Source organism: Sphaerodactylus townsendi, linkage group LG17 (genome assembly GCF_021028975.2).
Source record: "Sphaerodactylus townsendi isolate TG3544 linkage group LG17, MPM_Stown_v2.3, whole genome shotgun sequence".
Lineage (NCBI taxonomy): Eukaryota > Metazoa > Chordata > Lepidosauria > Squamata > Sphaerodactylidae > Sphaerodactylus > Sphaerodactylus townsendi.
Genome location: NC_059441.1, coordinates 28263908 through 28277687, shown reverse-complemented (window position 1 = coordinate 28277687; position 13780 = coordinate 28263908). Strand labels below are relative to the sequence as shown.

General features: G+C 48.0%; 1 protein-coding gene across 1 annotated transcript in view; it reads right to left on the bottom strand.

The window, feature by feature from the left end:
- Positions 1 to 1273: 1273 nt before the first annotated feature.
- Positions 1274 to 13780, bottom strand: part of ANKDD1A (ankyrin repeat and death domain containing 1A) — a 42239-nt gene continuing 29732 nt past the window's right edge. The window contains exons 10-14 of the mRNA XM_048481654.1: positions 12120 to 12218; positions 8961 to 9059; positions 6265 to 6360; positions 4158 to 4359; positions 1274 to 1431 (exon numbers count right to left, since the gene is read on the bottom strand). Of these exons, the coding sequence (XP_048337611.1) occupies positions 1274 to 1431; positions 4158 to 4359; positions 6265 to 6360; positions 8961 to 9059; positions 12120 to 12218 (654 nt within the window). The remainder of the gene's footprint in view (positions 1432 to 4157; positions 4360 to 6264; positions 6361 to 8960; positions 9060 to 12119; positions 12219 to 13780) is intronic.

Here is a 13780-nt window from a genome sequence, read left to right as displayed (position 1 = left end):
CAGGGCTTAGTCGAGGGCCTTTAAATTTTGGCTGCACTTGCATTATACACATAATAAGCACTCTCTGGTTCACCTAATACTCTCAGATACCCAGAGTAATTCATGGTTCTCACTGATAGAGAGGGAGATCGAATCAATTGGTATACCCCTTGACTCCCTTCTACCTTTAACTTGTTCAGAATCGTATAAATTATTAAAACAAAAATTGTTGGTGAGAGAATGGAACTACTTAACTCTGGCAGCGAGGAAAACTTGTTCACCTTTACATCTATCAATCCCCTTACAACATAACAGAATGGCCTCCTATCTGTATCATCTGACCAATCCAGATCAGAGAAGAGTTTTTTCACTCGCTCGCTTCAATGTTTTCCCTTCTGCCATACTACGTGATAGATATAACAATCTACAAATGTGCAAAAGGGTGTGTTCATGTGGTGCAAATCAATTAGAAACATTAACTCACCAATTATTCCGTTGTCCTAAATCGGCAAGTATTAGAGTCAAATACTCTAGGTTGCTTTCTATGATACCTGGCGAGCTGGATGAACTAAGCAGACTATTGTTCTTATTAAATAATTCTGATGCTTCATTCTGTGAAATGGCTGCGAACTTTCTGCTGGAAATATCCCATAAGCAACAGTATGCATGAATCAACTTCATTTGTTATATGTTGCAAGTTTGTATTTTGATGCGATTTAGATGTGATTTTATACTGTTTATGCCAAATAAAGGCTAAATGATGATGTTATCTGTAGTATAGTATAGTAGTTGTTATCTGTCTACAGATAACAACTGTAATATAACTACAACAATCAGTTCTGCAGGAAATGGTAACTTTCCTGAGCAAACTCTATGGCATTATACCTTGGTAAGGTCTCTCCACAACCCAAAACTCACCCTCCCCCAGGCACGGAGCAAGGGGAAACTATGCCCGGGGCTCGTGTGTGTCCTGCGCCCCTGCCACAGCGCTGCCCGCCCCGGAACGCCCCCTCCGCGGCCCGGCTGCGCCTCCGCCGCTGCTTTGACCGGGGCGTCGCATCCCTTATCCCGTTGGCGCTACGCCACTGCCCTGCCCCAGCTCTATTGCTAAATCTCCAGAAATTTTCCAACCCAGAGTTGGCAACTGTCAGTGAACTCAATAGAGCCACATAGTTGTGTTTCATCTTCCGCTCTCTCACTGATTTTAGCAGGAAATATTTGAATAACTTTATTTGCTTCTAGAATCAAATGAAATTGGACGCCAATGGATGGAGGCAGGGTGGGTCCAGGGGGCTTAACCAAAGAAAGTCAGCTTCTTACCTGCCAAATCTTGCCTCCCAATTCCCACTAAGCCTTCGTAAAGTCCTTTAGTTGGGTTTTCGCAAGCCATGACCACTCCATGAAGCCATATCAGCAGCATTCTGTGGCCGTGTTCCCGGTAGCTTTTGGTTCCTGGGGACATGAACAAAAAAAAATATCACCCAATGTTACACCTGCCCTGTGGTTACATGAACCAGAAAGTAGGATCTTGTTTGGTTTTGATTCTTCCTTCTGGCCTGGGTGCTCTCAGTTTCCCTCTTGCCAGAGAGAGATGCAGAGAGACAGCAAGCAATCTCCTTACAACGGGGACCCAAAAATGGTGCTCAAGGCAGTGGTGGGATTCAGCCGGTTTGCACCACTTTGGCAGAACCGGTTGTTAAAGTGGTGCTTGTATCCAATCCAATCCAAAAACCTTTATTAGGCATAAACCAGAAGTACCATACATTCCAAATACAAAAACAGGATCATTGTTTTATATCATGTAGAACATGGATTAAAAATGTAGCAACTGCTTCAGAAATGTCTACATTAGGGCTGTTCAATAGCTTAGACATTTTTTGTTTGTCTGAGAGAAACATAAATTCTAGAGGTAGTAAAGCTCCCAGATCGGTTCTAATATCATTATACCTCGAACAGTAAAGCAGGATATGAGGGATTGAGTCTATAGACCAGTGGTGGTGAACCTTTGGCACTCCAGATGTTACGGACTACAATTCCCATCATGTTATGGACTACAATTCCCAATTCCCATGGCCAATTGGCCATGCTGGCAGGGGCTGATGGGAATTGTAGTCCGTAACATCTGTAGTGCCAAAGGTTCGCCACCACTGGTCTATAGCATTGGGACAGTACCGACAGCAACGCTCACTTTGTGGGATGTTAAGGAAACGACCTTGAAGATAGACAGAGGGGAATGAGTTGCACCTTGCTCTTGTCATGACCCATCTGCACTTATAATTAACAAGCTGGTGCTTGTAAACAACCAGTTGTTAGTGTGTTGTCGAAGGCTTTCACGGCCGGATTCAACTGGTTGTGGTGGGTTTTCCGGGCTGTGTCTGTTCAGACTTCCCTCTGTGATACACCTCTGAAGATGCCAGCCACAGATGCCGACGAAACGTTAGGAACAAGATCCACCAGACCACGGCCACGCAGCCTGGAAAACCCACCACAACCAACCAGTTGTTAAATTATTTGAATCCCACCATTGGCTCATCCCACTGCCACTCACTAAATGTTTTCAGAAAGTGGGCAGGGCCAGCTACTGACTAGCCTGACCAGCCTCTGGAGATGATGACTGTGTAGATTTTACAAAAATTGCTTCGGTAGCAGTTGGATTTGCAGCACAAGGATCTTTGCTGAATGACTTGAAGGTAAGCTACGTGTATGGAAGAAATGATTTTTTAACAATATGCTCATTTAAAAGGCACTGTGTTAAGCAGAGCTTTGCTCTGAAATGTTGAAGAGTTATAGTTATGCACAGTGGTGGGATCCAAAAATTTTAGTAACAGATTCCCATGGTGGTGGGATTCAAACTGTGGCGTAGCGCCAATGGGGCTGGGGGGGCACGACAGGGGCGTGGCCGGGCATTCCGGGGGCGGGGCATTCCTGGGTGGGGCTGTGGCAAGGACGCAACCGCTGCGCCGGTCCTTGAGCGGGAAACGAATGCACGCAGGCGCAGGCTGCCATGCATGCTGGTGCACCTCCTGCTAGATTGCTTCAAGTTCTGCGCGCTACTGCTGAGAGGAGGGGGGTAACTAAGGCAAAAATCACATGGCAAAATCACCCATTAGTAACCCCCTCTCGGCACACACAAATAATTAGTAACCCACTCTCGGGAACCTGTAAGAACCTGCTGGATCCCACCTCTGGTTATGCATGACCTCTCTCTCTCCCTCTCTCTCTCTCCCTCTCTCTCTCTCTCTCTCTCTGTGGTTGGCCATTTTGTGATTTACAAGCAACACCCGGCGTCAGAATCACAAAGGTACCCACATACTCAAAAAGGCTGGGGATGCATGCCTTAGGGAGCTGATGAATCTCCGATCTTGTGATGGCTGTTACATGCTAAGATACAGCAGCGTCTCCCCATCCTCAGCAGAGGCTGACAGGAAGGGACCAGAGCAGAGACTCATGCAGAGACATAATTGGCCAGTTCCTTTGAAGATGCATTCAGGAGAAGTTCTTTTTGGCACATGCTTTACAATTACTACTGTAAAGGTTGTGTATTTTCATACAATAGAGCAGAATCAACAAAACAACAATTTCCAAGCAAGATGGCTGTTACATGCTAAGATACAACAGCGTCTCCCCATCCTCAGCAGAGGCTGACAGGAAGGGACCAGAGCAGAGACTCATGCAGGGACATAATGGGCCAGTTCCTTTGAAGATGCATTCAGGAGAAGTTCTTTTTGACACATACTTTACAATTACTACTGTAAAGGTTGTGTATTTTTGTACAATAGAGCAGAATCAACAAAACAATAATTTCCAAGCAAGGTGGCTGTTACATGCTAAGATACAGCAGCGTCTCCCCATCCTCAGCAGAGGCTGACAGGAAGGGACAAGAGCAGAGACTCATGCAGAGACATAATGGGCCAGTTCCTTTGAAGATGCATTCAGGAGAAGTTCTTTTTGACACATGCTTTACAATTACTGCTGTAAAGGTTGTGTATTTTTGTACAATAGAGCAGAATCAACAATACAATAATTTCCAAGCAAGCAGCCCGCCCCCCCCGGGCCAATTTTGAGCCCTTCAGAGGTTTAAGGATTGAGAAATGTTCCTCCCGCTGCCCTAGATGCCAACCGGGCCCAGAGAACTCTCTCAGGGCAAGTGCAAAGGTGCTCAGCGGAAGCCGATCTACCTGCCCACTGGTGTTCAATGGCTCGAATGTGGGCCTCAGTGAACTTCCAGAAATGCGCCAACTTTTTCCACTCGCCGGGACGGAGGTATTTGGTGGCCAGCCTCCACAGGACTGAGCGGATATGCTGTGTCTCCAAGCGGTGGTCTTGCTTGAAAGTTAAGTGCTTGGCTACCCAGGAGTCTGAGTCGCTGTTCAGGTTATCCTGCAAACATTTCAAAATAAGTTTCCTCCTTTGCTTCCCCGTCCCAAAGTCGACTTTACGGTTTGCAAATTGCTCTCCTGCGACCAGTAAAAACTTGCTTTTGGCTTCCTCTTATGATTCTCCGTTTGGGGGGAGGCTGCCACACAACCAATTTGGAGGTCATGTGGTAGTACTGTGTAGCGGTTAGAGTATTAGTCTAGGATCTGGGAGACCCAGGTTCTAACCCCCATTGTGCCATGGAAGACTGCTGGATAACTTTGGGCCTGTTACTCTCTTTCAGCCTAACCTACCTCACAGGGTGGTTGTTGTGAGGATACATGGGGAGAAAAGCAGGGTATGCAAATAAAAACTAAATAAATATAGATAACTGGTTATGGATGACTGATCACCCCATTGGTCTTCCACATCATTATCACACAGTAACCAAGGTGATCCTCCAAGACAACCTGTTCTCCGACTACATTATTAATCCCATGCGAGCGTGGAATTATGGCAGCATATCTTCGTCTGCTGATTAATCCCACCCAGAGGAGAGCCTTGGCTACTGCAAGATGTAATGTGCTGCTGGAGGGAAGATGTAAGAATATGGAACGTGCTAAAAGAGTTTGTTCATGTGGCCCTAAATACAACAAGATACGCATGAAATACATGAATTCCATTTTCTTGCAATGTTCTCAGTGGCATGAGTGTTATAAGATACCCAATCTCCCGAACAGCTCTGATGTGCTCTTTTGTGAAACTGTTGCAAATTTTATACTGGAAATTAGTAGTTTTAACTGCACTTCTTAACCTTGCTTTGTTTTAAAATTTTGTCCTATTTTATATGCCAATAAAGGCTTGTGTTGTGGTGTTGTGGAACCAAGGTGATCCACTGGAATTTATGCAAGAATTACAACATTAGGACAGCTAAAAACTGGTGGGAAGATTGTTCTGAGAAAGTCACGAAAAATGTGAAAGTCCACATCTTGTGGGACTTTTGAATTCAAAGAAACAAAGTGTCGGCACATAATGCACCAGACATCACAGTGGTTGGAGACAAGAAAGTGACCATCATTAATGTGGCAGCACCCGGTGACAGCAGGGCCGATCAAAAAGAACACGAGAAGGGCGCTAAATACCACAATTTGAGAATTGAGATTCAGTGACTCTGGCACAAACCAACTGAGGTTCGTCCCAGTGGGAATCGGCACGCTGGGCGCCATCCCAAAAACACGAGGGCAGCACTTGAAACACCTTCAAATCGACCAAATCAACATCTGTCGGATTCAGAAGGTAGCCCTGCTGGGATCCGCACGAATACTACCCTGTTTCCCCGAATATAAGACATCCCCGGAAAATAAAACGTAGTAGAGGTTTTGCTGAAGTGCGAAATATAAGGCATCCCCCAAAAGTAAGACGTAGCAAAGTTTTTGTTTGGAAGCGCGCCCGACGAACAGAACACAGAAATATAAGACATCCCCTGAAAATAAGACATAGTGCATCTTTGGGAGCAAAAATTAATATAAGACACTGTCTTATTTTCGGGGAAACACGGGTATGTCCATTACAATGGCCTAGGTCTCTGGGTGGGGCTTGAAAGGCCAACAGCCAGCTAAAGATATTTAACGAAATTAAATAATAATTAAATAATAATTCGATAATAATTCTATTTATAATATGCTGAGCCATGGGCCCCTCCTGGTGGCATAAAATTACCCAACCTCCAAATTCTCTGTGTGTCAAAGACTCCAGCATCCTTGGCCTCTGCAGGAGGTCCACCCAAACTTCAAAGAGCCACTGGACTTTTGCTCTCCCCTCCTTGCTATGACATTTCAGCCCCTGCTCCCTGGACACCTCTATGCCTTTTGTATACGGCTTCCTATGGCACGTCCTGAACGTGTCTTCGTGCGTGGGAATATCACTTGCCTTCTCCCATTTATAAAACCTGTCTGCTTTGATGATCATGTCTGCCATGTTGATGTGGTTGCCTCGAGCAGCGATATCCAGGGATGTCTTCCCTTGCTGAAAGCAGAAGCAGAAGAAAATTAATGCCGTGACCACAAACCCATAAAGAATTCTAGTTGGTTCGTTAGGGAGCAGCAGTGGCATAGCGGTTAAGAGCTGGCGCGCTCGAATCTGGAGGAACCGGGCTTGATTCCCTGCTCTGCCGCTTGAGCTGTGGAGGCTTATCTGGGGAATTCAGATCAGCCTGTGCACTCCAACACACGCCAGCTGGGTGACCTTGGGCTAGTCACAGTTCTTCGGAGCTCTCTCAGCCCCACCTGCCTCACAGGGTGTTTGTTGTGAGGGGGGAAGGGAAAGGAGATTGTAAGCCCCTTTGCGTCTCCTTGCAGGAGAGAAAGGGGGATATAAATCCAACACTACTACTACTACTACTACTACTACTACTACTACTACTACTACTACTACTACTACTACTACTACTACTTCTTCTTCTTCTTCTTCTTCTTCTTCTTCTTCTTCTTCTTCTTCTTCTTCTTCTTCTATGGGAGTCAGATGGAACACACAACATCACAACTGTCTTCTGGATTCTCCTTAGCTGACTTATCAGTTCCCAAATGCAATTCAAGGTTCTTTCACAGCATTTGATCCACTGTTTCTGCGAAACTGTCTCTTCTGCTACATGCTGCCTTAACAGTTTTGCTCTTCTCAGCAGAGCCTTCTAAAGGCCGCTCCTGCAAATAGGTACGAGCAACAGCAGCTGATTCACAAACAAATGCAACTGTAAGAGAGCCAACATGGTGTAGTGGTTAGGAGCAGGTGGACTATAATCTGGAAACTGGGTTTGATTTCCCCCACTCCTCCACCACACAGTTCACTTGTCTGGTGAACTGGATTTGTTTCCCAGCTCCTACACAGGAAGGCTGCTGGGTGACCTTCAGCTAGTCACAGTTCTCTCAGAACTCTCTCAGCCCCACCTACCTCACGTGTCTGTTGTACGAAGAGGAAGGGAAGAAGTTTGTAAGCCCCTTTGAAACTCCTTATGGCTGAGAAAAGTGGGATGTACATCCAAACTCTTCTTCAAATGAACACCTAGACCAGGTCTGCAACCTGTGGCTCTCCAGATGTTCATGGTCTACAATTCCCATCAGGCCAAGCTGGCAGGGGCTGATGGGAATTGTAGTCCATGAACATCTGGAGAGCCACAGGTTGCAGACCCCTGACCTAGACCCATGCAAATGCACCTCACTTTCCCTCCCATCTGTGAGGTGAACAAAAGATGTACCGCACCACACAATCACTCAGCACTGTGCTGTAGATAGAAATACATCATATCATGATGTGCCTCTGAAGATTCCAGCCACAGATGCGGGCAACATGTAAGGAGCAAACGCTTCCAGGCCACGGTACGTAGACCGCAAAACCCATAACACCAATAAAATATTAATATTAAAATATTTAACTATTAAAATATGTAACTAGAACCATTCCACAAACAAAACACCCCAAATGTGTGGATGATACTCCAAGGCCTTGCATTCCACAGTGTAGGGACCACAACTGAGAAGGCCCTTATCCTGGTGCAGCTAACCAAGTTATCCTGGGACAGGGCACCAGCAAGAGACCCCTAAAGGATGACCCAAGGGAGTGGGGGCAATTGTATCGGGGGGAGAAGAAGAAGAGTTGGATTTATATCCTGTAAGGAGACTCAAAGGGGCTTACAAACTCCTTTCCCTTCCCCACTCACAACAAACACCCTGTGAGGTAGGTGGGGCTGAGAGAGCTCCAAAGAACTGTGACTAGCCCAAGGTCACCCAGCTGGCATGTACTGGGGTGCACAGGCTAATCTGAATTCCCCACATAAACCTCCACAGCTCAAGCGGCAGAGCGGAGAATCAAACCTGGTTCCTCCAGATTAGAGTGCACCTGCTCTTAACTACTATGCCACTGCTGCTCCCCATAGGTATGAGAGGTGGTCGCATTGGTATGACAGTCCCAAACTTTAAAGATGGACCTTGCTTAAGGTGACCAGATGGTCACCTTTGTAAACCGGGACGGGGGGTAGGCGGCCGCGCGCAGCCACAGGAGCACACTGCCTTCTGGGGCTTGCCGTTTCCCGCCCTGTGACAGGCAAGCCCCAGAAGGCCATGCTTCTGCGGCCACGCGCACGGGAGGCTGCCGCACTGCCTTGTGCCCCAGAAGGCAGTGCGGCAGCCTCCCAAAAATCGGGACCATTGAGATAACCCACGGGACACGGGACAAATTGCTTGAAGGCGGGACTGTCCCGCCAAAAGCGGGACGTCTGGTCAGCCTAACCTTGCTACCTAACAAGTTTGGCTCCACCTCCTGCGGCAACCATTTTGTTGTTGTGTTGGAATACCAGAACTGCATGCAGCCTCGAAAAGGCTGGAGACCCCTGAGTTATTGCCTCAAACAAGATACTTTTCAGTGGAGTCTGTTTATATTTTCAGAGGCCATGGGGTGCCAAGGGTTATCAAATAGCCAATTTCCTACACAACAGCTTTCCTTCTACGTTCAACATGTGGAAGGGGGAAAAATTATATTCCAAGAGCTTCTAATAACAGACAGCAGATGTAATTCCTGCGCCCAGACCCAGCGACCTCTTGTCATGTGGATTTCCTGCAAAAGGATTAATTTACCTTGTCTGTTCGTTTCAAGTTCACCCCGGCAATAAGGACCATCTCAGCAATATCTTGTCTTCCGTGCTCTGCAGCGATATGAAGAGGGCTTTGCTGCCTCTAGAATTGAAAGCAACATTTGTAATCGGGGCGGAACAGAGGTGGGATCCAGCAGGTTCTCACCAATTCCCGAGAGAGGGTTACTAATTATTTGTGTGTGCCGAGAGGGGGTTACTAATTGGGTCTGCTTTTCCGTTAGAAATTCCATTAGGTCCAAAAATAATAAAGTCCTGTTGTTTCCTATGTGGCTGCTTAGAGAAGGTAGAAAACGGGATAATTCTCCCTGTTGGGCTGTTTTTAAAACATGTTTTAGAAATATGGTAAAGTAGTATTTGAAAGAAGGATTTGACAGGCAGTCAATTCGAGGAGAAGTAGTTGTTTCTGTTGGCAGTAGACGATAGGACTTGCTAGAATGAGTTTAAATTATGGACAGAAAGAGACCAGCTGGAAATTAGGAACTTTTTTTTTACAGTAAGAGTTTTTTACAGTAACAGAGAAATTATTAATGCCCCGCCCCCGGAATGCCTGGCTACGCCCCCATCGTGCCCTGCCCAGCCCCATTGGCGCTACGCCACTGTTTGAATCCCACCACTATGGGAACCTGTTACTAAAATTTTTGGATCCCACCACTGGGAACAGGTCAAAATCAGTCAATCTGGCCTGTGCGGAACGGGTCAAAGTGTAATAGTGGTTAGACTGCCAAACTAGGATCTTGAAGATCCAGATTCAAATCCCCAGTGTGCCAGAGAAGTTTGCTGGGTGACTTTGGGCCAGCTGCTTTCTCTCTCTCTCCCTCAACCTAGCCCACATCACAAGGTTGTTGTGAGGATAAATAAAGGACAAGATGGATGTTGCAAGCCATTTTGAGTCCCCATTGAGAAGCATATAGATCAGGGGTAGGGAACCTTTAACACGCAAAGAGCCATTTGGACCCGTTTTCCAAGGAAAAAGAAAACACTTGGAGCCACAAATAATTTTTGACATTTAAAATAAAGATAACACTATATATATAGGGGTTTTTTTACCTTTTACTCTGCTCACTCCGAGAAGTGCATGGATGCGCCCGCCCTGCTGCCTGCAGGGCGGGCAAGGATGAAGCTGGCGGCTTGGCCTTGCCGGCCGCCGGGAAAGCGCCCGCCCCGCTCCAATGGGGTGGGCGAGAGGGGAAGCCCGTGGCGCGGCCCAGCCGACCGTGGGCAGTTGGTGCGCCTGCCCTGCTACCTGCAGGGTGGGCAAGGATGGGGCTGGCGACTCGGCTTGTGGAGCCACAGTGCAAGGGCAGAAGAGCCGCATAATTTGAGGAACCTAATTTGAGGAACCCTACCCCTGATATAGATAAATAAGTTACCGTATATGCTCATGTATAAGTCGACCCGCATATAATTTGAGGAACCTAATTTTGCCACAAAAAAACTGGGAAAACTTATTGACTCGAGTATAAGTCTAGGGTGGGAAATGCTGCAGCTACTGGTAAATTTCAAAAATAAAAATAGATACCAATAAAAATGTTTTTGAATATTTATTTCAAAGAAAAACAGTCTGGTATCAACAATCACTTTAAAAGTTCTGAAGTGGAATATATAACTCTCACAGACAGGATCTCTTCAGAGTTTCTTAGGGAAGGTGCTCAACAAGATCCCCCCTTTAAAAAGTCCCTGCAGCAGTGGTGGCGAACCTGTGGCACGGGTGCCAGAGGTGGCACTCAGAGCCCTCTCTGCGGGCACAAGCAAGCAGAGTGCCCCCCCCCCCCCATCTAGGCTGGCCTGGACTGCTGGCCTTGATTATTAGCATTAAATCTAAGACCGAGTTTTGAGGAAGCAGTGTAGGTAACCCTGTTAAGTGCTGTTAAACCCCAATGATTTTCATGCTAAAACGCAATCCTTTACCTGGGAGCAAGCTCGCTTCTGAGTAAACCCTCCTAGGGTCGTGACTCACCCATTGGAAGAGTTGCACGGTTGCTTCAAAGCAAAGCCACCGACTACCATCAAGCTTACTCCTGTGTAACGCACGCCTCAGAGCCAACTGTTTTTTCTAAATTGAAACCTCAATATTCAGGTTGAATTGCCGTGTTGGCACTTTGCGCTAAATAAGTGGGTTTTGGGTTGCAGTTTGGGCACCTGGTCTCGAAAAGATTCGCCATCACTGCCCTACAGGTTCTCCCTCAACACGGATAGCTTATCATTACACAGTGAAGATGCTTGCATGGTGATGGCAGCCGCTGCCCCAAAGCAAGTCTTTTTTGCAGGTCTAAAAGCCCAGCTGGACAGAAGTCCCACCTGCTTTCCAAAAACACTGGGTGGGGGCCGAGAAAGGTGCTGGCAGTGGCTGCACCCCAGGACACCCTGTGTGTGTGGGGGGGTGGGGGGTGGGATTCCTGCCACCATGGGCTCCAATGGTGCGGATTTCCCAATGAGTATGATTCCGATGTTTCTTACAAGATGGCTCTCTTTGCCCTGGCGGCTAGGAAATTACGAGCAAAGTATTTAAAGCACTGTTTGAACTGATGTTCCAAAGTACTGGAGATTAACTTAGACTAGTTGAAGAAGCTGCAAAAACATCTGACGTGGAAAGTATTCGATGGGGCATTTTAATGTAGTGATCGCGAATACAAATAACTTATACTTTAATGTAAAACTAAGTTATTGTTTTAATTTAAATTATTGTTTTAACTAAGTTACTGTTTTAACTGCATGTTTCTCTGTATTGTTATAGCCAATGGCTCAAACAATAAATACTTGACTGACTGACTGACAATGAGTATGGCTCCCTAGCATTCATGGAGCTTCCTGGCCTGAACAAAAATTCTGTAACATATAAATTTAATATTTAATATTCACACCTGTTCACTGAATATTCACTGTGAATGAAGCTACCGGCCACCTGTAGTGCAACGAAGCAACAGCCCACGGCTTACCTAGGAGCTGCCTTTGTGTTCACATAGCAGGGAGCAGGTGCAGAGAAAACACCCTCAGCTCCCAGCCTTTTTTTGGCTCACCGCCCGCCCCCCCCCCTCGCCACCCGTTCACTCGCGTATAAGTCGAGGGGGGCTCTTTTCAGCACAAAAAAGGTGCCGAAAAAGTAGACTTATACGCGAGTATATAAGGTAACTGAAAGTCTTACGTAATCAGGGATATCCAGGTCACATTCAGCATCGATGAGAAGTTTTACTATGGCTGGATGGTTGTGTAGCACCGCGATATGCATAGCTGATGCGTTTTGCTGCGGAGAGAAAGGACAGCAATGCCTTTGTTGAACACGGAGGGGAAAGTAGTGTTTTGTATGTCACAACTCACACAGTTATTGAGCAAAGTAGTAAAATCACTCTGGCCCCTTGCACACGGGCGGAATATGGCGCCCTGGAGACGGCAAAAACGCCGTCCCCAGGGAGCCATTTGCACAGGGGGCGCAGCTGCTTCGCAGCCGCGTCACCTTCGCGCCGCCCGACCGGCGCAAAGCCGCCGTTTCCCAACCTCGCTTGGCAAGCAAGGTTTATTGGAAACGGCGGCTTGTAGCCGCTGCCGTGCGAACGGCAGCAGCTTCCAAGCGCCTTCCCTCCCCCCACGACCGGGCGACTTACCTGTCCTGCGGCCCTCCGGCGCATCGCCGAGGCCTGGGGACACGCCCCTTTGCCCTGCGACTCTGGAGCGGTCGCGCAGGGCAGGGGGGCGTGTCCCCTGGCCTCGGCGACGTGCCGCAGGGCCGCAGGGCCGGTAAGTTGATCTGACGACGGCGCAGCTCTGCGCTGTCATCTTGGCCGATTCTGGGACCATTCATGCGAACGGTCCCAGAGGGGTCGGGTCAGCGTGGACTACGCCGACCCCACCCCTTCCGCCTCCGTGCGGAAGTGGCCTCTGTATGTGTACAGAGGCATTCCTCTTTGCTTCTGGGGCTCTCAAGTTACACTCAGGCACTGGTTGCAGGTTTCAGGGCCCTGGCAGCAAAAAAGGTTCAAATGTATGCTGGCCGGGGCTGAATGCTGCAAATCCATTTGGCCAACTCCACTGGCACCAAGGACCTTCCTTTCTCTTATGCAACTGACCAGAGCCGTATGGGGGGAAAATGGCGCCCAGAGACAGCTACGCCTGGGGGTGGGGCTCAGGGGGGTGGGGCCCCACCCCTGAGCCCTCGTTCCCACCCCTCCCGGCTCCCAACTCCCAGCCGGCAGCCCGCAGTCCCTTCTGCCCTCCCCTCTGGGGAGAGCAGACAAAACTGCAAGGCTCCATCCTCGTCTCCTTTGTTTTTATAAGCACAGGGGAGGAGCTTGGGGGAGGAGGCCCACCCCTGTTCTTATAAAAACAAAGGAGACAAGGACAGAGCCTTGCAGTTGCTTCTGCTCTCCCAAGAAGGGAGGGCAGAAGGAACTGCCGGCTGCAAGCCAGGGGAGGCGAGGCTTTGGGGGGCAGTGTCACCTTCCTTAATGACATGGGCGGGGCCGAGGGCGCCCAAAGATGACGAGGCAGCAGGACTTCTTGCCGCTTTGCCATCTTCCTGGTCACGTGGGGGGGGGTGTGATTTTGTGCCACATGACCAGATTAGTGGTGCCCGGGGACAGAGGGTGTCCCCTGTCCCTGGGCAGATACGCCACTGCAACTGACTTGTGCATCAGAGGGGTACTCAGCAACAGAGGGAAGAGCGGCCGCTGCAAAACACACTCAACCCATTCTTTTGTCGTGGTGAGTTAAAGCATTCTTTCATGAGAGCATTTTTCTAAAGTGAACAGGATCCTAACGTCAACAGCTACAAACATTTTAACCAGCTTCCTTTTATTCTTGCATCATTTG